Here is a 22,410-nt window from a genome sequence, read left to right as displayed (position 1 = left end):
AAAGTCCTTGCAACCTGAGTACATTACTGTCTTGCATCGTGGTCACCCGGGAGCCGAATCTACCAAAAGAACAGCAAGAGAACTAGTATTTTGGTCTTCTGTGTCACAAGACATTGAGAGAGCACTTTTATCTTGTTCAGTACTACCACCAGAACCACTTCAACTTAACCAGATTCCAGAACTACCTTGGTCAACAGTCCTCTTTAAGTGGAATGGTCAACATTATTTATTTGGTGTTGGTAGACTCTTATTCTAATCCTTTCAGGATTGACTTACTTCCTAACCTAGCATCCAGTACAGTCGGTACTAAGATGAAACGTCATTTTGCTATACATGGAAGTCCGCACAAAATTATTTCTGACAATGGTACACTGTTTACAAGCCAACATTTCAAAAGATTTGCAGAAGAATGGGACTTTACTCATGTCACAAGTAGTCCAGAGTGCCCGCAGTCAAATGGTTTGGCAGAATGCACAGTGCAAAGTGCAGAGCAGATACTTGAGAAGTCTAAACGAGATATTACTGATGTTTTTTTGAATGTTAGAAATGTTCTTTGTGATAAACATCTTGGTTCACCTGCTCAGCGATTTCTGTCAAGACAAACCAGAACCACATTACCACTCAGTAGTCAATTGTTGGTTCCATGTGTCAAAAACAACAGGTCAGTGAAAGACAGTCTGTTGAAGAAATGCCTATCCTAGAAGTCCTACTACGATAAGACCAGTAAACTGCTCAATCCATTACGAGAGGGAGAAGTGGTAAGGATGCAAACGTCCAAAGATTCTAAACAGATTGGTGTCGTGAAGAACATTGGTTCAGAGCAGAGATCGTACATTACAGAATCAGAAGGAGCATCTTTTAGGTGGAATCTGAAACATTTGAGACTGGTGTCCGAGCCTGTACCACAGCACATAGCCTGTGAGAGAGAGACTTTTATCTCAGAATGAGATGTTCCAATTCCAGAGGAAGTTTCAGAGGACGTTCCTGTGATGAATCCAGAAGTTCCTAATACAAGTTGTGCACCGCAGACTGTCCTTGTTGCTAAATCTAGTTCCAACTGTTATGTTAAGAGATATGGTCGAATCTCTAAACCTTATAGCAGATCCCAAGCAAGCTGGACATGAACATTGTATTTTGTTTCTAATGTATGTAGCAATGCATGCCTATCTCTGATATTCTTTTGCATGAAGGGCAATCTTTTTAAGAGGGAAGATGCTCAATATGTGTGTGTATACACCTTTAAGAAGCTATACAAGGGCTTGCACTAGAGTATAAATACTGAGCAAGTGCACGCCTGACTGTCGTTTTTTAGTTAGTTGTTGATGTGAGCATGTATGTATGTAAACTGTGTTTGTTAACTAGTTCATTCATATTTAATGATGCTGCTATCCATCCTGATGTGTTTGTATGTATTAAAGCATCTGAACGAAACCCCAAGTCTTCTTGTTTGTATTAGAGACAAACGAGTGACCATTACCTTCCCAGTAGTATCTTGTTCTGGGCTTTGGCCTCACTGTAGTTTTTATTTGATTGGAAGTCTGTGGATGGCCTTTTTAGACTACTTTCTCTGTCTACTTCATTCTCACTCGAGACTTTTCTCGTCACCGTTAGAGCTTTTAGATCTTCCCATTCAGGCTGACTCTCCCTTTTGGTGTTCTATTCTATTTGCATCTTTGGGAATTTTAAGTGAGTCTCCCTCCTGCACTTTAGGGTGGAGATGCATAATACTTAACTTTGTCGGCTTGGGAGCTCTCTCTGGGCCCTGATGAGGTTATTCCTTTCTTACAACAAAAGATTCTTGGCACGGTTCAGGCAGGATTGTTGCTGGAAGACTTCTGCTTGCATTTGGGTGAGTGATTTGTAAATGTTTTCTGGGGGAATAAGCAGTACTCTGTACTTAACTGGTCATCTGACTGGAGACATCAGGGTTTTCTGAGTGCCTGTTGATAAATCTCATGTCCATGGGGGGTGTTAAACCTGCCTTTCCTCCCAGTGGAAAAAGGATGCTTTTTAAACACCTACTAGTTGGTGGTTCTTCTAGAGGTCCTGAACTTAGGGTTGACTTGCATACTAATTGCTGTGGGATCCCTGACCTTGTTGTGTGAGAATTCAGCTTGAGAATAATTTCATTCCTGGCAGATAGCCATCTTTTGTTTTTGCCACCCTTCCCTCCTCCTTTTTTGAAGGTGGTAGTCATTCCTGGTCAGACTCTAATTTTAGGAATTAAAAAGAATAGGATGAGGACAGTCCTTATTGTAGGGAGGGAAGCTTCTCTTTGGGGTTTTCTGAGTTGGGCTTGTGCAGCCTGTATATTGTTGAAGTAAGGGTTTTTCAATGTATTTCATTGATTAAGGGGTTGGAGAGTGGACTTTAGGTGCTGCTGTGTGTGTTGTTACTGGCCCAAACTATGCTTTTATCTACTTGGGGTGCATAACTGGCAGCCCTTAGCAAGCTTTCACCATGAGACCATAGGTCCTTCATTCCCAGGTAGCCTTCTCTGTTATGGCCTTGGAGTCAAGCTGCCTGGTTTGTTTTCCCACAGTACTCAACCTTCTTGCTGAGCCTGTTATCTCCTACCTCCTTTATCTTGGCTTTTACTGCTTGGGAGTCAGCTGTGCATCCCATCTGGAAGGGTTCTCAGTGGTAGATGTAATAGATAGTCTTACCACATACTGATCTATAAAGAGGGCCCTCGCTTCTGGTTCAGGATTATTCTGTTTTCATGTCTTGGCGCAGTTTTTCCAACAGTCATGGCTGTTGTAATCCTTGTAAATCCAGCAAGTATGTTATTGTGTATCATGTGTTGACAGTGGGTGTGTGAAATCTTCATTGCAACTGATTTAGAGGGGGACCCTGATTAGTGTAAGTGGATGGATGAGACAGCTACTTATTTTGTTGACAAATGATGTTAGGGCATGCTTCATCACAAAAATGTTTATCCCTTTGGTAGAAATGATAAATGCACACATGAGGTTCATCCAGGCGGGTACTCTTCAAAGATAAACTGTTACAGAAAAGTTGCTTGTTGCTTTTTGTCTTTCACACTAAATGTTAGTGTTAAGGATTTTTAGAGCATCTTGTGATTGCAGTAGTTGCCACTTCACAGAATCTTGTCTGTGTTTGGCCCTTTTGGATGGTTTCTCCTGATGAATATGGGAAACAGGGAGGTGTTTGTTTATTAACTAGCATTATTTTTTGCTTGTTGGAACCTTTTTGATGCCTTTGCTAATCGTACATGTGAGACTGTTTAACATTTTTATTAAATAGGTTTTTTTTTTTTTTGCTTCATTGATTATTTTTGCTGCAGATAAAGCAAGTAATAAACAGTTGCCTCCTTCAACAGCACCAGCACCACCTCCAGAAGTGCAACTGAAAGAAGAACTGAGTGAAGCTTCAGACAGGTGAGGTGTTAAGGGGTTTCTTGGTCTTTCATTATAAGTGGATTTTTTTATTGTTGTCTTATTTGGTTATGACTAAGGAACACCAGCTTGAATCTTAAATTTATTATTGGATTTGCAAATATTCAGTCTTAACAAACATATACATATACATTTTACTGTCTTCTTGACTCCAGTAGTAGTTTGTTTTTATGTTTTCCAAATTAACTTGCTTTTATAACTATTTCTGTAAAATCTGAGATTTTTTTATATTGGGTATATGTGCAGTATAGCGATAATTTGATTAATATGTTGAATATTTTTATAAAAGTAATTTGTCTTACAGCAGCCTAATTGATATAAACACTGTTGAGATTAGTGTAGAGGTAGCCAAGATTTTAATTCATGCTTCAACAAACAATGCAAGTGAGACGTTTCCTGAGATCATGTATTCTTAAAATGCCTACCTCAGGCAACAGAATTTCAGGTGTGTGTGTGTGTGTGTGTGTGTGTGTACACACACACTCTTCTGACCACCCCTACTTTAGAATATTCCCTCTAAGAATGTCGCAGTAGTAACTAAAAACATCTGTGTCAAGTGCATTCCATGTTGTTGTGTCTTTCGGCTTTTCCCGGTTAGGGGTCGCCACAGCGGAACTCCGGTCCGCTAATGATTGGCAGTAGATTTTTACGTGTCAAGTTGCCAGCCCTAACGCACAACCTTCAACGAAAGTACGCCCATTCATGCATGTCTCCACACAGAAGACGCTCTAGCTGAGAATCGAAGAGGACAACATCTTACTGTGAGGTGACAATGCTACCGCAGCACCACCAACCGCAGTCACTGTCAAGTGCATTCCATAACACCGGAAAAAAGAATCATGATTATTCTTTGATACTTTATAATGCACTAGTTACCTGCATAGTAAGTTGCTTACATTACCGTGAGGGTAGGGACATTCTGTTCACTAATATAGCCCGTGGTACATTTGTTTATTCTGTTTAGGCTAAAGCTCTACTTACGTAGTCTTTATGCATGTCTTTTTACAGATTCCAGGTTAACATCAGTGAAGCTGGCAGCACCTAAACATGTATACATTTTGTTATTAAGCATTCTAACTTTACCAAATGTTACATGGTGTCAGAAATAATTCTTTGTGAAGCCATCAGGGTCATCATGCTTTCTTTGAGAAGTGGTGAAGTTGTAGCCATCAGATAATCTTTCTTTATAGCTTAGTCTAGCAGATAGGTGGAACTCATTACTCCTGCATTTATTCTTGCCTGTGGCTGAAGTGTCTGAGAAGGCTGAAAAGGTAAAGTGTGCTATGTGTTGGCACGTCACAGGTAAATAAGCCATCAAAGTGTATAATATTTTTGTAGCGCACAAAATGCCATGATTACACTCCTGTATCCGGGAGTTCATTTTCCAGGCCTTCATGAACAGAACGTGTTGCCTGCCCTAATCACACTTTTGCCATCTGCTCTGTGCTGATTACTGAAAACTAATCAGTTGTAAATAATGAGTTCTTATCAGTGCCAGGGGCTTGGGAAGCAAGACCTCATCTGATCCAGACACATCACTGCTCAAACCGTACCTGCCTTATGGCCTAAGCACCTCTGAGCCTTAACATCCTGTATTGTGAGATGTCACTGCCATACTATATTCTCTTTATATAGTAGGATTGCTATTTTTATAAGGCCAACCTCAATTTTTTTTTATTTTTATTTTTTCTCTGTGCTCCTCCAGCCTGCTCTTTTGGTTTTTCCTCTGTCCCCCTCACCTGCCAACTATCAAGACACATTCTATTGGATTCAACCCAATTTGTTCCCTGTAAGTGAGGGGTCCCCTAGTGCCTGAAACATTGTAAGGAGCCATTATCCAGGCAAACATCAAGAGAGTTCACCCTCAACATCTTCTTAGCAATGGGAGTATATTTTTGGGTCAAGTCTGTTCCCTTCCATTGGGTGCTGACATGGGCAGCTGTATCACAGTAGGGATGTCTTAGGTCCTTATGCCAGTTTGTTACACTCCTGCTTGTGGCTGACAAAGGCTAGCTTCAGCTTCACGGATGGCCATGCCCATCTTGTTCCCTATACTGGTCCCCACATTTTCAACATTGTGTCCTCCTGTAATTGTGCTGGGAGAGATGATTTTAGCCATCTGGAAACCACCCTGTCCCAGGATGGATATGCTTATTAGTAGCTGTGTCATCAGTCATCCAAGCTTCTAATCGGTATCGGGGCCATATAGGTTTATCCCTGTATGTCATGGCACAGCTTAGCCTCATTGTTTTCTATCAGACACAGAGATGCCATACTATGTTTTAAACAGATTCCACCCTAATAAAAATAAAAATTAGAAAGGTAAAGTTGCAGTCTTTGGCTTTCTTACATATCCTGCCATGAAATGATGAGTTGGTGGCTGTGGATGCTGTTTACTCGCTCTCCACCAGTGTGAAAATGCAGCTTTATTATGAGTGACCTAAACACTGATCAGAAGCTATTGCTAGACGAACCACTCGTCTTTCAGTAGAGTTCTTTTATATCCTATTTCTTTCATCCATCCATCCAGTCTGACTATTGGAAATGGAGCCACTTGTTGCATCTGACCATCTGCCATTGTTGTCATCCATGGGCTCCTAGACTTTAACCTCTTATAAAGCCCTGTGCCCCTACAAACTTTAGCTCTCATTTGTCACCATTGAAAGTGGTCAATCCACTCAGTTCCAGTTAAATGCTTTCAATTTTTGTATGTTGTTTGGTGTTTTTTCCCCCTTTCAGCATTTAATAGTTTTTGTTAGGCTGTAATTGCTATAAATTACTCATTTCCTCTTGACTGCTTTACATTTTTTCTACATTAGTGGAAATTTTTATTTGCCTTGACTTTGTGTGTGTGTGTGTGTGTGTGTGTGTAGGCTGGTTGCTTCGCATCATTTTTACAGCTACCAAAAAAAGAAGGGGGGTGGGGGTTCAGTTATCTACCTAGCTTCTTTCTAAAGTTGTTTGTTGCTGCTGTTTTTATTTTAGATTGAAGTTGTGGTTGCTCTGGTTATAATGGGTAAGAGTTGTAAAAAATGATCTAAGTGTAGCCATAAAATCACACTGCAGGACCTACATGATTGTTTTGTGGTATGTTTAGAGCCCAAGCAGTGTGCTGTAGAGTACGCTGGCTACCAAGGGTTTGGCTTCAGAGCCATTACACATAGAAGAAAAAAAATCTAATAATTATCCTTTAATCTGTACTGTCATTTTTTTTCTATTTGTATACCCTTAACTAAACATTAAAAAAATCCACACTAGTCCAGTATGTTGCACAATAACATAAAGTCCTGACTATGATCAGGCACTGGATGTGATGGCTTAGAAGGGTTCAGCCCAGCCAAATCCTCAGCTTATCTATTCATAAGGGTGTGAGATAGAGACTTCCTGGCCCACTTCCATTAGTAGATGTCTTTCCATGTCACTGTTGCAATATTCATTACACTAGCGATCCCCTGCCAAGGGTAGCCCGAAGTTCATCTGGTATACCAAAACCTTAGGTTGTAATGGGGACATTGTATGTTACTGTGTGCTCTCCACTCACTGTGTAGGGCATAAAGGTGACATACGGACGTACCTTTCTCAGAACTTCATCAGTCTGAACGCTTCTTCATCTGCTGGTTACCAAGCTTTTTCAGATAAGTGCCCCACTGGGTTTTGCCTTTTAACAGTACCTTTTCTTTTGGTTGTAAGGTTACATGTCATCCAGAAAGGGAAAATGCCAGTGTGGGAGACTGATTCCTCATAAGGATCATCACAAGCAGTGTTTGTTATGCTTAGGTGATTCTCACAACCATAAAGTGTGCCCTATTTGTCAGGCATTTGCCCTAAAACTTTTCGTAGTCGTCTCTCCTCCTTATCAGTCTACCTGGAAAACCAGTGTCTTAAGTTGTTGGCGCAGGGCACAGTGGTTAGTATTCCACTGCTGTACCGCCTCCCTCGGACATCTCTCTGGAGGCTGATGAAAGCCAGGAGGATTGCCTGGTTTGTCTATCAGATTCCTCTGCCACACCCACTTCAGAGGCCGGCATGGATCTCACTTCTCATACATCCTCAGAGGCTCTGCAGACATCCGTTTCAGATGTTCAGGGGAAAACTAATGATGATGATGTCAGAGGGACTGAGGGTATTCCGCAGTGGAGATTTCCACTATGTTGATTGTCAGCAGGGGTCTAAACCTCCTAAGCTGTTTAGGGCAGATGTCCATTTAAAGAAGAAGCAGAAAACAAAGCATATTTCCCCTGCTCCTAAGGATCCTCAGCATGAATGGCAGGATTTTACACAGGGTTTGTTTAATGCTCTCATGGCTTTTTAGCCCCCCTCAGGGAGTCTTTGTTCCTGCCCCTCCTTGATGCTGTACTCATCTTAAGAGGCTCAGAGAGCAGGACTCTGCCAATAAAAGGACTTTGACTCTGGTGAAGAGTCTTTGGCCTATTCCTCCAATATTTACTCTTCATGGGATTATGGTTCTGAGGAGGAGAACTCTGTTTAGTCCAGATTCTCCTTTTGAGGAGATTTCCTTTGGGGCTGCTATCTCTCATATGATGGAATTCTTTAAGTGAGACTGTACCAGTTTTCTGATGTTCAGAAGTGTTATGAACTTCTTCAAATGGACTCTCCTAAGCCCTCTGACGTTCATTCTGTTCTTGCTGCTTTGTTGGACACATTTTCAGCAGTTTCTCAGGCTCCTGATTCCCAGCCCCCCCTGCTCCTAAAGAAATGATGGGCTTTATAAGGTGTCTGATGATTACAAATTTCTTTTACAAGTGTGTCTCTGCTGACCCCTCTGTGATTTCTGTTTCTTCTGATAAGCCTTCCAGACTTTTGCGTTCTGCTAAATTGCTTCCTTCTGACAAGGACCGTAAAACCAAGGAAAGGTTGGGCAAAAAAGGAGTGCACAGCTGCTACTCTGGCCTTTAGGGCTGTAAATTACTAGACCCATATGACCAGGTATATTTTAGCCCTTCTGTCTTAGGTTTTTCAAGTTAATTTGGACCTTCCAGATTCTGAGGGGAAGGCTTTGGCCCTCTCTTTGTTGGGGTCCTCTTCTCAAGTAATTTACAATCCCATTAAATGTACACAGCTGCTGCCTTTGGTTCTGTGTTAAGGTGTCATTCCTGGCTTCTTTAGCCTCTGCCCAATGGTGCTAAGGCCAAGTTGATGAATGCTCCTCCTGACAGTAAAAAAAACTCTCTGGTTCTGCACTGCTGAGTTTTTGAAGTCTCTTCAGAAGGCTATCCTGCAATTAAAACATATTTTTCCCCGTTCCCAAATTTCAGAGGAGTTATCCTACCAAGCATGCCTTTGTATGTAAAAGGTTTCACTCACCTACCAAGGGTAAAAAGGATACTGGAAGGGCTCCTCCTGCTAAGTCTAATTGGAGTCCTGCAGCTCAGAAGCCTCTTTTTCCAGACAAACCAGGTTCTGTCTGACTGTCTTCTTCCCTCTCTCCTAAGCCAAGTTCAGTTCCTTTCTCTCTGTAATTTCCAATTGGTTAAGATGACTCCGGATTTTTTCCATCATTCATCAGAGATATTGCATGGTTTGGAAATCCCTTCCTCCTTTTTTGGGTATTCCTCATTCTCCTCAGGAGCATCTTCCCTTTTTTCCAGAGGTTCTTCAAAGCCTTTTGTCTCATGGCACCATCCATGCAGTTTCAAAATGGGAAGGGGTTTTATTCCAGAATGTTTCTGGTTCCCAGAAAAGAAGGCACTTGGAGACCCATTCTGGATCTTTCCCAGCTCAGCACCTTTTTATAGGTTTCCTCCTTTTGAATGCAGTCCCTTCATACCTTGTTTCCTGGTCTTCCTTAGGCTTTCCTAGTCTCTGTTTCACAAGGATGCCTGTCTACATATTCCTATTCATCACCTTTTCAGGAAATCTTTGTTTCTCTATTTCATCCTTGCATTTTCAGTTCTCTGCTTTGCCCTTTGGCTTCTCTACTGCCCCAAAGGTCTTCACCAAATGCCTCGCTCCTGTAATTGCTTTTTTGCAGGATGAGGGGAATACAGATCTTTCCTTATCTGGACAACCTGGTCATTCAGACTTCCTCTCCAGAGACTTTGCTTCAGCACCTTCACCTTTGCCTCTTGCAGAGCCTTAGGGTTTGCAGTGAATTTCCAAAAATCCTTCCTGACTTTTTCTCAGGATCATGTTTTTCTCTGGTGCAGGCTCCAGACCATTCCTATGATAGCATCCCTGCCTCTTCCCAATGCTTTAACTCTGATTGCATTTTTTTTTCGATCCCTTCTTCCTCTGGTATTACTTACAGCCAGGGAGTTTCTAAGGGCATTGGAAAACATGGCTTCCACCTTTCCTAGACTTCCCCTAAGCAGGATTCATATGAGAAAGCTACAGTGGTTCCTAAAGTCTGTCTGGCTTCAATATTCTCATCCTTTGGGCTTTCTGTTTCCTCCTCTTTCGTGCCTCAAGCTAGAGCTTCAGTGGTGGATTCAGCAACTCTCTCTCAACCTAGGGCTTCCTTTTCAGCCTCCAGTCCCCACTCAAGAACTATTTTCGGATGCTTTAGACATAGGATAGGGGGCTTCTTTCTGGTCTCTGAAGACTCGGGGCCTTTAGTCCCTTCGTCAGCAAAAGGACCATATTAACAGTAAAGAGATGAGGGCTTTCTCGCCCTTCAGACCTTCTATTCATTTCCTTCTAGGGCCCCTCAAAATCTTTACAGATAATACCACAGTCATGTGGTATATCAGCAAGTGAAGGAGGACATTGTTTGTGCAGACTAGCTGTTCAGGTTTGGGATCTTGCTGTCCTGTAGCAGATAATTCTGCAGGCCATTTGTATTTCTTCAGAACAAAACATTGTGGCAGACTCTGAGCAGGTCAGTAACACAGACTTATGAATGGATGCTTCACAGTGATGTGTTTCAGTACATTGTCCACCAGTGGGGTACTCCTCAGGAAGATCTTTTTGCCCTCCCCTCTGAGCAGACAACTTCCTCTCTTTTGCACCAGAGTCCCATGTCCTCTGGCTTGGAAGGTGGATACCCTCTCTTTCTCTTGGAAAGGGATATTTCTTTATGCCTTCCCTCCCTTTTCTCTCATACCGAGAGTCCTGTTCACAATAGGTTCATAGATTAGTACTAAGCTAACTGCCCTTTTGAGACATTTTAAGCTTAGCCAATTACCCCTTGTGAGACTCAAACCCTGCACCTTGTGTTTGTAAAGCAAATACCTTAACCATTAGGCCACCCTCCCAACCCTAACTAATAGAACAAGACTCTCCCAGAATCTTGTTGGTGAGTCCCTTTTGGCTACCCCCACTTGTCAACTCTTCAGCTGACACTGTGGGTGATACAGTTTTGATCGTTTTTAGGCACCTTTTTTCTGAGGATGCATTTTAGGTTCTGCAGGAAGCCAGAAAACCCACTACCAGGAAAACGTGTTTATCTAAATAGAAGAGACTTTCCATTTGGTGTCTTTCTCATAACCTGGATTCACTTTCTTTGGAAGTTCATTTGGTTCTCTCTCTTATTTGTCTGAATTGCTCAATTCTTGGTTGGCCTACTGTTCAGTTAAGGCCCACCTTTCAGCTATTTCTGCTTGTCTGCCTTTAATTCCTCCTTTGGAGTCTAGATTTTAGGTAAAGCAATTCCTTAAAGGCATCCTTCATGTTAGGCCTCCTGGGAAGCCTATTCCTCCTTCCTGGGAGCTTAATTTTTTTTTCTTGAATAATTGACTGTCTCCTTTTGAGCCTGCAACTTCAGCTTCCTTATAACATTGTACTTGGAAGACTGTTCTTCTTTTGGCCTTTACTTCAGCTAGGATGGTGACTGAGCTTCAGGCCCTCGTGGCTGTACCTCCTTTTTTCATAGGGACAGGGTATCTTTCTACTAATCCTTCTTTCTTGCCCAAGGTGGTTAATGATTTGTCTCTTAATCATTTTGTTTGCCCATTTTTTTTTTGTCTTCTCTGGAGTCTGCTAGTTAGTAGGTTCTTCACACCTTGGATTTGCATAGACAGCCCTTATATTTAGATAAAATTAAAGCCATTGATTAATCTAAACAAGTTTTTTGTTTCTTTTCATCCTAGGTCTTTAGGTTTGACTTTTTCTAAGGAAATTTTCTTCCTGGATATCCAAGACCATTTATTTTGTTACTCTTTTCATAGGAAAAGCCTCTCTTCTTCTGTTAAGGCTCATTCTACCAGGGCTGTGGCTTCTTCTGGTGCCTTTTTCAAAGGATTGGATACCAGCTTCTTCCTTGAGGCAGCTACTTGGACTTCTCTGCATACTTTTACCAAACACTGTAAGTTGGATATGGTTTCCAGGGATAGAGCCGGAATGGCCTGGGCTGTCCTGCATGGCTTTTTAAGGGCTCTGCTGTACCTTCGTCCTCCCACATTTCCTCTTGAGTTTTTATACTCTTCCTTAGTGTAATGAATACTGCAACAGTGATATGGAAGAACATAGTACAGTTTTGTAAAATCTTACCATAACAGTAGGTGTCTTTCCCCTTCACTGTTTCAGTATTCACTGCCCCCCCCCTTTTTTTCCTTCTCCATGCACATGTTCCTTTTTGTACTCTTTAGACTGTTGTTCCTCCGTTGTCCGTACAATACCTTTATGCTCTACGCCATGAGCGGGGAGCATAGGTGTGACATACAGTGTCCCTATTACAGCTTAAAAGTTTAGAAACATTGGAACCTCATGGTCAGACAGACAAAAATTAAAACATGGGAAAATAAATAACCACAATAGCCTGAAGGAAAATAGCATTTGGTTTTAGCTTCTGCATTTTAACAGCACACATTGGTTATAAATGAGGTAGAATGACAGATTGAACATCTAGCTTTGTGGGGCTGTATTATAACCAAGATGTATTAAGCTTTGGGTGTAGTCTGTGTGATGCACATCTCCAAACAGTGTCCTTTTATACATATAGATGCATGCATTATTTTAAGAGGCATTGCCTGTTTTAATGAGTTTAAAGCAACCTCCTTGGAAAATAAAATGACAGTGACAAAAGTACTAATATTAGGGATGAGATAAATTGGGGTGGAGAGACAGATTTGTCATACGACTACTTCCTCTTCTCTGGATCTTATCTTCCTTTAAGAAGGAATTAGAGAATTGGATGAGTCTGTGTGTGCGGTTCTCCTTTAATTCACACCCAGTATGGTTAGCCTCTTTCTCCTCTTGAAAAAGGAGGTATGGTCTAAGGTTTGGTACTGGCATCAGTGGCCATATGGCCCAGTTGCCTTGCACATTCTATGATTTTGCATAACAACACAAGTCTATAAAAAGTATGCTTTCGCACCATAAGCAATGTTCTACATCTTTGGGTGGAACTTTTCCCATTATAATTGGGCAAATAGAGGAACACCGTCAGATATGGGGAATTACACATAGCATGCTAACTGAACAAATACCTGTATGTCTACAGTAGACAGCAGAGAAAGAATCCTAGAGTATTCATGGTAAGAAGACAGAAACATTTTAAGAACTGTAGGATTATGTAATAAGACAAGAAAAAAAAAGATTAAAGAAAGAGTTTTATTTAAATATTTACATAGTTTGTGTCAGTATGTGCTCTGGAGTGTACGTTTGATTGGAAGAAGCGTCACTAGATGTTGATAATTGGGAGCTGTCCTTTGTCCAGATTACAGTTGCATTTGTAGCTCACTTTTAGGTAGTTATGTACTTTTTGTCTAAAAGCCTTGTGAAATGTATTTTTTGTTGTGGGAGGGTGATAACAGTTAGCAGGAATAATTTTATTAAAATGTGAATAGTTCTTCTGTTTTAGTTCCACACAGTCTTATGAATACATGACAATAAAAGGAAGAGAAGTGTTTCAGTACAAGTTTTTAATGGCACTGATGTCTGAAATGGCTGCATTCATATGAATGACTTTTTGTGCAAGTTAGGTGATGTAAGGAAATGTTTCAAGGTGTCTTGTTCTTTTGTCAGACTTCTGGATTCAGTTGCTGTTGTAGCTTAAATCAAAACATTAGGGAAGGCTTTGCTTCCCTTCATGCTTACCATCTTATTCATAGGTAAGTGCTAGTTTGGCTGCTCTCATGGTCCATTTTAAGCCCAACTAATTTCCGTTCCAAAGGTGAGAACCAAACTTTGTACCTTGTGTCTATGAGGTGACCACTTTAACCATTATACCACCTACCCCCCAGTGCAATGACTGGCTGTATATACAGCTCAATCCACCTCAGCTGTACTGCATTTTTGTATTGGCTTTAATTGTACTGTGTGTATTTTTTATTTCGAGTGACTGCAGACTTGGTTGCTTGTTTTCTAAGTCAGATTGCTGCCCTTGCATCCTTCATGTTTTTCCCCCCATAGATACTCTCTTTATAGCAGGGTTCTATGCCACAGTGTTTTTAGCTAGTGTGTGTTTTGTGCCAGTACAGTCAGTCTTGTTCAGCAGCTCCAAGAAGCAAGCTGTTCTTTTTGATTTTTGAAATTTTCACTGTATTGCTTTGTGACATTTGCTTGCTCTGTTAGATTAGTCTCTGTTTGCCAGAAAGGGATGAATGAAATTACTATAAAATACAATAAAAAAAGAATAAATTTTAAGTATTGGAGTAAACTGAAATTATTGTTAGACAAATATTTTAAATGTCATCCAAGAATAGTACAACGATGTATTATATTTAGCTACAAGTATTCAATTGTTGTTGCAAATATCTTAAATAGTTCTTTGTTTTCTCCTATTTAAAATGAAATAAAGGACTCGACTGTGTCATAAGATTGAATTACACCCCTGTTTTGGTTTTCTTCATTTCATTGCTGTTATGGTCTTTTCACATGTATGCTGTTATTCCACAAAGATACATTCTGTGTTGAAGATTTATTTCTGAGTTTATTTTCATTTCTTGGTGTTATCATAATGTTAACTTGTGCATGTTGTTTTCTCAGTTTGATCATTCTGAGGAGCTAATAAAGAAGATGACCCAGACCATGTTTAGAAAACTTTTATTGTCTTGTTTCTGGGAGTAGCTGTTTTATGGTCTCTATAATGCATCATTATTGCTTGCATATCTGTCTTGCTGGCCTGTATATCTGTTTTGCTGTTCCATTTTTTTTTTTATCAAATTTTTGGGAAAAGGGGTTGAGGATGGATGGGATGTATAGATCAGATTTACTCTTTGGGGAGTTGATGGTTTAGGAAGAAAACTGCTTTTGGGGGTGGTATTTCAGAAATTCTCTAATATAGGGGACCATGTGCAATGTATTGAAACCTTATTTTAAATTTCTTAGCTGCTGCTTAGTGCTGATAATTTCCATAAGTGTAGGTCATCCCTACACAGGTGCATGGTCTGGTTCACCCCCTTAAACTGAAGCACCAGCTCACAGTCTGATCATCAGAGATCTAAACTTTTGTCAGGTTTTAGCTGCTCCCTACTGTCTCCATAATACCCTGCCCTTTGCCTTCTCTGTCCAGATTTTATTGTCTTCTTGTTGCGCTTACACAGAGCATAAATGGACGTAAGGTTCTTTTACTTTTGGAATGCCTAATGCTGGAGTTTGCTGTTTTTGAACTGACCTGATTATTTTCAGCAATGCTTATCCACTTCTAACTTTAGTGAGAAGTTTCCATTTTTTACTTTTCAAAACAGATGAACTGTAGTTGCTAGTTTTTCTTCCCATAAACCACCGCTTATCCACCTTTGCGTTTCCTGTTCCGGGTATTTGTTAGTGTACCATTGGCTTAGTGCTTCCGGGGTTTTTTTCCCCTTGTATTTTGGCAATTTTTGTTGTTGTTTGTGATATTTGCCTGTTGGCAAGTTATTGGTTTTGTTTCTTGCCTGTATTTAACTATTTTGCTATTAAGACTTCTTTTGGTCAGAAAATCCGGCCACAAGATAGTCATGTAAAATATGACCTGTATGGGTGGTGGTCATCTTCAGGCTGTTTGACATTTGCAAGAACTTGATATGTAGGAGGCTGAAGGTGTAAGTTGATTATTAAGAGAATTCACTTACAGAGAGGATGCCTTGGAGCCATCTGCTTCCCATTGTTAAGGGTCTCCTAGTGAGACTTCTAATGTTAAACCTAGAGAGAAATCCTTTAGTAAGTTTGAAATTTCTGCTAATAAGGAGAGTTCCCTTTTATTCTTCCAAAGGAGGGAGAGTTTTCTGTGGACAGTGTGTATATCAGAATTGGCATTACATATAATTGAGGACCACCCAGAATATATTGTCTGCTTTGGAGTTGGCCCTTCCCTGGTGAATGCTGTGTAGGCCCCACTTCTGACAGCTTATTGTACTTCGTTTTCTCACAGGTCTGTTTCTCATTCTGGGCAGGACAGGGATCATATCAACCTACTTTCCTCAGTTATAGCCTGTTAATTAGCGTCTGTTCCAGGGCCAGTTGCTTTGAGACCTTGTAGCACCCTGCTGGCACCAATATTCATAAATATTTGGTGCAGCCATCAGAGTCGGTGGATTTGGTGTCAATGATGTTGGAACTGGTTGGCTTCTTGGCGTCTGTCTTTGGTGCCATTGGCAAGGGCCCAGCTTCAGAGTCAGCTTTCTTGCCACTGTTGTGGAGGTTGGAATTTTCAGTCTTGGAGCCTTTTGTTCCAAGAGCAGTGTTGTCACCTGTGACACCATATGGGCATTTGCTGTAGAGGTTCAATGCTGGTATTTTGCTAGTACTGGTGTTGGTGGAGTTTTGTGTCAGGTTTCAAACGTTGCATGTCTTGATGCTGACACTGGTAGATTGGGCTTGATGGTGCAGCCCTAACAGGGGACATGCCCGTTTGTGCAGGCTACCCTAATAATGTCAGTCCAAGTCCATTTCTAGCCTCTGTCTGAGCATCCTGCCATTTCACACCAGTGTGACAGAAAGCCTAAGGGCCTTGGGCAAAAATGCAAGAAAGTGTCTGAGCCAGAATCTTCCTTTACTTCCTGTTCCATAGATTGCTGCCCACCAAGGGAACACAACAAGAGATCATATAGGATGGAACAGAGATTTCACATGGAGCTGAAGAAGGTAAAGCTGATCCCCTGACAACCCTATGTTCACTGAGGTCTTACAAATGATGCATGTTGTAGGGTATTGGCGTTTGGTACCACTGTGGATAACATGGTGGCTGTTGTTGCACAGTAAGCATGGAAGGAGCCCATTGTTGTGGCAGCCTTGTCTAGGAAGTTGGACAAGATTTTCTGGATCCCTAATAACTGGAAATGTTCGATTCAGAACCTCACATGGACTCTAATCGCTGCAGCTGCCTTAAAAAAATAAGGATCCATTACCTCAAAGAAATACAGTTCACTTTTGAGTGCAATGGATCTGTGCAATAAACAGATTTACATGTCTTCCACCTTCGCTTTGAGGGCTCTTGGCTACCAGAGTACCATTCTATACAAGGTATTTCAATTCTTGAAAAAGATATCAGATGGAGAACTTAAAAAGCTGTCCATTTTGGCATCTGCTCCCTCCTTCATGCTTAATCTTACTCTGCTCCTTGCCTACAGTATAGTGGATGGTGCAGCGAGGATGACTGATGCCAGAGTTATTGTATGCTGTCATGCCTGGCATTATCTCACAAACTTTGGTTAGAATTCCAGAGCAGCAATACTTAATGTCTCATTCAGTGGCTGTAACCTATTTGGACCGGCAGTTAAGAAGATGCTGGGTGAAAGTGAAAAGGAAGGAAAAATTCTTGTGGCTGTTCACATCAAGTTCAGTGGTGCCCATTAGCCCTTTTCAAGAATACAAAAGAGTCGTTATCAGATGTGGTTCAGGTCTGGCCAACAGCAACACTGTCCACACCCAGGAAAAAAAAAACAGGGCAGACACAGTGGTGGTTTCCCTGATAGTCACCCATCCACTGTATGATTCTTGCCAAAATCATGGGCTCTGTAGTCCCTAGTCCTAAGCAGCAACCTCCTGGAGCCCTTTTCAGGATATGTCTTTTCCTCTGTCTGCTAATGCAGGAGGGCATCACACATAACAGATAAATGCTGAGTATCTTGTCCAGAAGCTGTATAATGCCCTTCCTGTCCCCACCCCAGGTGCACTGTTTTCCTCTTTCTGAATTTACACACCCGTCAGAAGAAGGCAATTCTAAAAGGGGTCTTGAACTTCTGCATAAAAATCTATCACACTGGGCCAGAGTGGATCTGCTGGATATTACTCCAGTCTCTTTGACCCAAGGACCTTGAACAAACCCTCCAAAGCCCAGAATGGATCCATTTTATACCAGTGCAAAAATTCCAGATCTTGACGGTGCAGTCAGGCCTTTCTTCCTTATCAAGAGTAGCTTGGATCTGAACTTTGGACCTATAAGTACACCTGTCTGCATTGCCAAGGAGGCCCCTACATTTCCTCATAAGAGCCAGTTATTAGTTCCACGTTCTCCCTTTAGAATTCTCCTCTTCACCTAGGGTATTCTTAAAATGTGTGGTTATGGTTGCAGAGGATCTGAAACTGTAGGGAGTTAATCTTTCTGCATCTCAGCAACGGGGTTCTGGCCACTGTGACCTTAGAGAAGTTAGTATCCACCAGAGATTCTTTTCTGCAACAGTTCCAGTCCTTGGGGGATCACAGTAGACCTTTCCATGTCTTAGATGAAGCCCATTCAGACAAAAAAATATTCATAAGTTGTTCACTGGATACCCCTTTTTTGCTTTTTTGCAAGGCTAGTTTTCTCCAAGATAGGATTCCTGTCATCCTTCAAGTAGTATTTATAATTTATCACTCAGAACATTGTCAATAGCCACATGCCTCAGGATATTGGGGCTCATGGCTGCCACTGCTTTTGTAATACCATTTGCAAGGTACCACATGGGACTGCTTCAGAGGACCTTCAGACTCGGTACATTGTTCATACCTGATGTTGAAGTTAGGTCAAAATTTCTGAGCCATGTTATCTGCAGCATAATGGTGGCTTCTTGACTATAACCTCTCTAGTCAATCTCTTCCAAATTCCCAACTCCAAGGTGGCTATCAGCATTGATCCCTTAGACCTTGTATTGATGGGGGAACATTTTCAAAAGTAGATGGTCTAAAGTGCCTGTTCACAAAGCAAGGTCTTTTCCTCTTGCAAGCTTTTCCAAATTTCCTTCCAAAAGGGGTGATTGCCATACACTGTAACAACATGACAGTGGTGTGGCATATAAATAAACAAGTGGGCACTTGCTCCTTTCACCTGTGTTGGAGATGATGACTATAAGAATGAACCATGTCCTTGGATTGCTTTTTGGTTCCCACTCATTTTTCTAAAGAATTCATGCCCTTAGCACTTGGGCTTAGGCAGTCCCTCCTGATGCCGTGTGAATGGTTCTTTCAGCTGGATGGTGTTGAAGACGGTCTTCTCAAAAGGGGGGAAGCTTCACTGCAGATTGACTCCCTGATAAATACCAAGTGCAGTGATATCTTTTTTCTAATCCCCTGACTTCTTGATATGCCAAGTGTAGTGATTTATTTTTCCAGAACCATCCTGGGACATCAACTGAGATAAGCTGTAGACCACCGGTGGCTTCCTGTTCTCTCATATGCCTTTCTTGTCTTTCCTTTTTGTCTCGTATTCATACAGAAAGACAAAGTGAGCAAAGTGAAGTCATACTTATAACATCATATTGTCCTTAACAAGCCATGTTCCCCTTATTCTGGACTTACCTTCTACTCTCAGGATAGATCCATACAGAGCCATGGTAACTTGTCTGTCCAGCAAGCTTTGCTGAGATTTTCATACCCTCACTTTAATTGGTTGGCTTCTGTAATTCTAGTGGTAAGTCTGGAATTTAGCTTTTCCTGAAAGGATCAAGCCCAGTACTAGAAAAACATTCACAAGTAAGTGGAAGGGTTCAGTAGTGTGAACATTGAAGAAGGGGTTTGATTTCATTTGGCTCCACTTCATGCAGTAGTTTAACTGGAATGTATATTTGTTACTGGCTTGAGCTGTTCTTTGGGAAAGGGCCATATGTCAGCTAGTTTAGATTTCTGCTGGGGTTTCAGAATTCGTCAGTAGCTTCCCTTGAGATTTGTGAAGCCTTTCTGAGGGGTGCCTTTCTCATCAGACTCAGAGACCATTTTCCCTACATGGGACTTGTCTTTTGTGTTGGAAGAACTCGCATTTCCTCCTTTTGAACCAGCCTCCAAGGCACAGCTAAATATTCAGCCTTGACAAACTCTTTTTGTGGTAGTTACCCCAGAAGGAATTTCAGAACTTCAGGCATTGTGCATAAAAGCTGTCTTACCTGTTCTTTTACAAAGACTGGACATTCCTGCAGACAGACCTCTTTTTCATACCCATCGTAACTGTGGAAGTTATTTTAAACAGCAGTCTACCAGTATTTTGTCCTAATTCTTGTAACAAAAGAGAGTGCTCTATTTTTGTCTAGACAGGCCAAAATATTTTGGAAAAGATTTTCAGTTCTTGTGCTGCTAGTAGAATTGGCAAAAGGGTATCCAAAGCCACTTATTCAAGTTAGTATCTGAGTGTGTTCAAAGCCAGGGTAAATGAACAGTAAAAATAAAATATTGTAGGTTTTGCATAAGGCATAAATCTTGTAGACACAAGTTATATTGTTTGATTCCAGACTCTGGTTATTGGCTAGACTTCAAATGGCCCTTCAGAGCAGTTAGCATAGTATTCACCTTTGAAAAGGAATGGTTGTCCACCGTAGCAATATCACAATGATGAATAGACTACTAATTGAGAATGATACAGGTATTGCAGTTAAATACCTTTTTTTCCAACACTTAAGGCCAGTAGATAACAATTTTCATGAAGGTTTATTGCTACTTAGGTGATTAATTGCAGCAGTTTTTTTCCTGAATATTAATGTGTACCCTTTACTCAGCAGGGATTTCTCAAGTGATGAAGATGAAGACAGTGAAAGGAAAACTAACCGGTCATCTGATGAGTCTTTTGAACCTTACCCTGAGAAAAAGTGAGTATGACCAGACTTCCTTAGTACAACAGTCTTGCATTAAAGCATTCCTTTGAGAAAAAGAAAGGAAGAGCTACTGTACCTTGATTTTTGTTAAGGTCTCATTAAATTTTTTATGACATTAGGTTTATTGGCTGTATTGTCATTAGTGTAAATTTGCAGTGAGGTCTTTTACTTCATTTTTCTTTAAGCTTTTAAATAGGTAAGTAGGTGATATGGGCTCATAGCTAATGTTATACACCTGTGAAACTTGTAGGGCCCCCATATCACCTGTGGCTAGCAGGGCAGAGGATTAAGGCTGTGATCTGTTAAACATGGTGTTTCCAATGGTACAGAGTGTGATTCCCCTGCTTTCATTTGCCTACTGTATGACCCTTGAGAAAGTCACTTAACCAGATAGTGCTTTGGGGCATTTTAAAAATATGGCTAGGTTCTTCAGTGGTTACCTGGACCGCATACCTAGTAGCTACATATGAACCTGTGTGCAGGCCCCAGAAAAGCTGTAATTTGTTTGTACTAAAGAAAGACAGAACACATTCACTCCATGAGAGCACAATATTTGGGAGCTGCTGATTGTACATTTGAACTGCTTCCATTAATCAGTAGCTGTTTGTCCATTCCATTGTCTTAAAAAAAAAAAAAAAAAGAAAGAAAAAGCAAGTCCATGCAGTCACCTGCTCTGCACTGAGGTCTACACTTAACTTGATAACATGTTGTTTATGACCTCTCCCAGCTCGCACTTTGACTGCTGCCTGCTGAGATGTGTTGTAGCTTAATAGCAGTTCAGTGAAGCTGCTATTAACTGTTTCCAGACACTCTTGATGTCCTTCTATTCACTTGCTGCAGTATTCTTAACCCGATTTGGAATCTCCTGCCCGAAGGCGACCCGATATCGGGCAGTATACAAAAGTCTTATACTAATGTAGGGTACATGGGGTGTCACACGTAGGCTGCTGTCAGACATGGGCCTTAAAAGTGACGTACGCATGTACTATCCTCAGATCTTTTCTGCCACCAGTCAGAATGCCAGGCTGGCCTGTCTGTTGGTTTCAGCACTTGCAAATTCAGCCTTTTCCAAATAAGTGCCCATTGGGGAATTTTTTTTCTCTTACTGCTGTTTTAGTTTTGTCAACCAAGAAGGGCAGGTGCCATTGTGGAAGACGAATTCCACATAAGGACAGCCATTCTCAGTGTCTCTCTTGTTTAGGCCCTAATAGCAACCACAAGTCCTGCAGCATTTGCCAGTCCTTCGTTCCAAAGACTCGTAGAAGTAGGCTTTCCTGTCTTGCTATATATGTAGAGAACCAATAGCTTAAGCTACTAGCTAAAGTCAGAACAAACCTCTGAACCGATAAAGGAACCAATGTAGCAAACGGCAAAATAGTGAAGAAAAAGGCAAACTGGTTCCAACACAGCACTTTCACGGATTACATCCACTTCCTCAGACCAAAATATTAAAACTCAAGTCACATCTTTAAACATTCTAGCAGCCAATGAGATACACTAATCACTGAACCAATTTAACACATTCATTGTCTTGTCTAAGCAGTGAAGAAACTAACATCAGCGTGTAAATCAGCAACACTATAAAACATACATTGCAGCTCAAAAATTGTTAAGTACATAATTAAAACCGACTCTGGTCTATCACATAAACATAAATTCTAAAATGTATCAACATTTAAATATACTAAAATATATATATAAAAAAAAATATATATATATATATATATATATATATATATATATATATATATATATATATAAAATAAAATTTGTCTAAAAATATGTATGTAAAACTGGTCAGTCTTGTGGACATATAAAATAAAAACCATACAAATATATATATATATATATATATATATATATATATATATATATATATGAGCCTGGTACTACTTGGTCAATGTTTCAGTGCTCTAGCTTTTAAAAAGGGCTTCAGAGACACCTTACTATTGAAACCTGGTGGTTTGTCAGCTTGATAACATATAATCCACTTCTGTTCCACTGATGCTGTCTTATTATTGATGTCACCACCTCTAATAGTATCGTGTATGACTTCTAGAACAAAAAAATTAAACTTATGTGCAGTGTCTTCTTTCGCAACATGCATGGCC

At 40.8% G+C, this 22,410-nt stretch overlaps 1 protein-coding gene across 5 annotated transcripts in view; it reads left to right on the top strand.

The window, feature by feature from the left end:
* Positions 1 to 22,410, top strand: part of ZNF276 (zinc finger protein 276) — a 476,210-nt gene that overhangs the window by 311,390 nt on the left and 142,410 nt on the right. For 3 of the 5 annotated variants that reach the window (XM_044081859.1, XM_044081860.1, XM_044081857.1), the window contains exons 5-6: positions 3,308 to 3,401; positions 20,204 to 20,293. In XM_044081859.1, coding sequence (XP_043937794.1) covers positions 3,308 to 3,401; positions 20,204 to 20,293 — 184 coding nt within the window. The remainder of the gene's footprint in view (positions 1 to 3,307; positions 3,402 to 20,203; positions 20,294 to 22,410) is intronic. The other 2 variants (XM_044081861.1, XM_044081858.1) reach the window with 1 other exon arrangement.

This window comes from Protopterus annectens, chromosome 8.part1, assembly GCF_019279795.1.
Source record: "Protopterus annectens isolate FY-2018-M chromosome 8.part1, PAN1.0, whole genome shotgun sequence".
NCBI lineage: Eukaryota > Metazoa > Chordata > Ceratodontiformes > Protopteridae > Protopterus > Protopterus annectens.
This window is presented reverse-complemented; position numbering and strand designations above follow the sequence as displayed.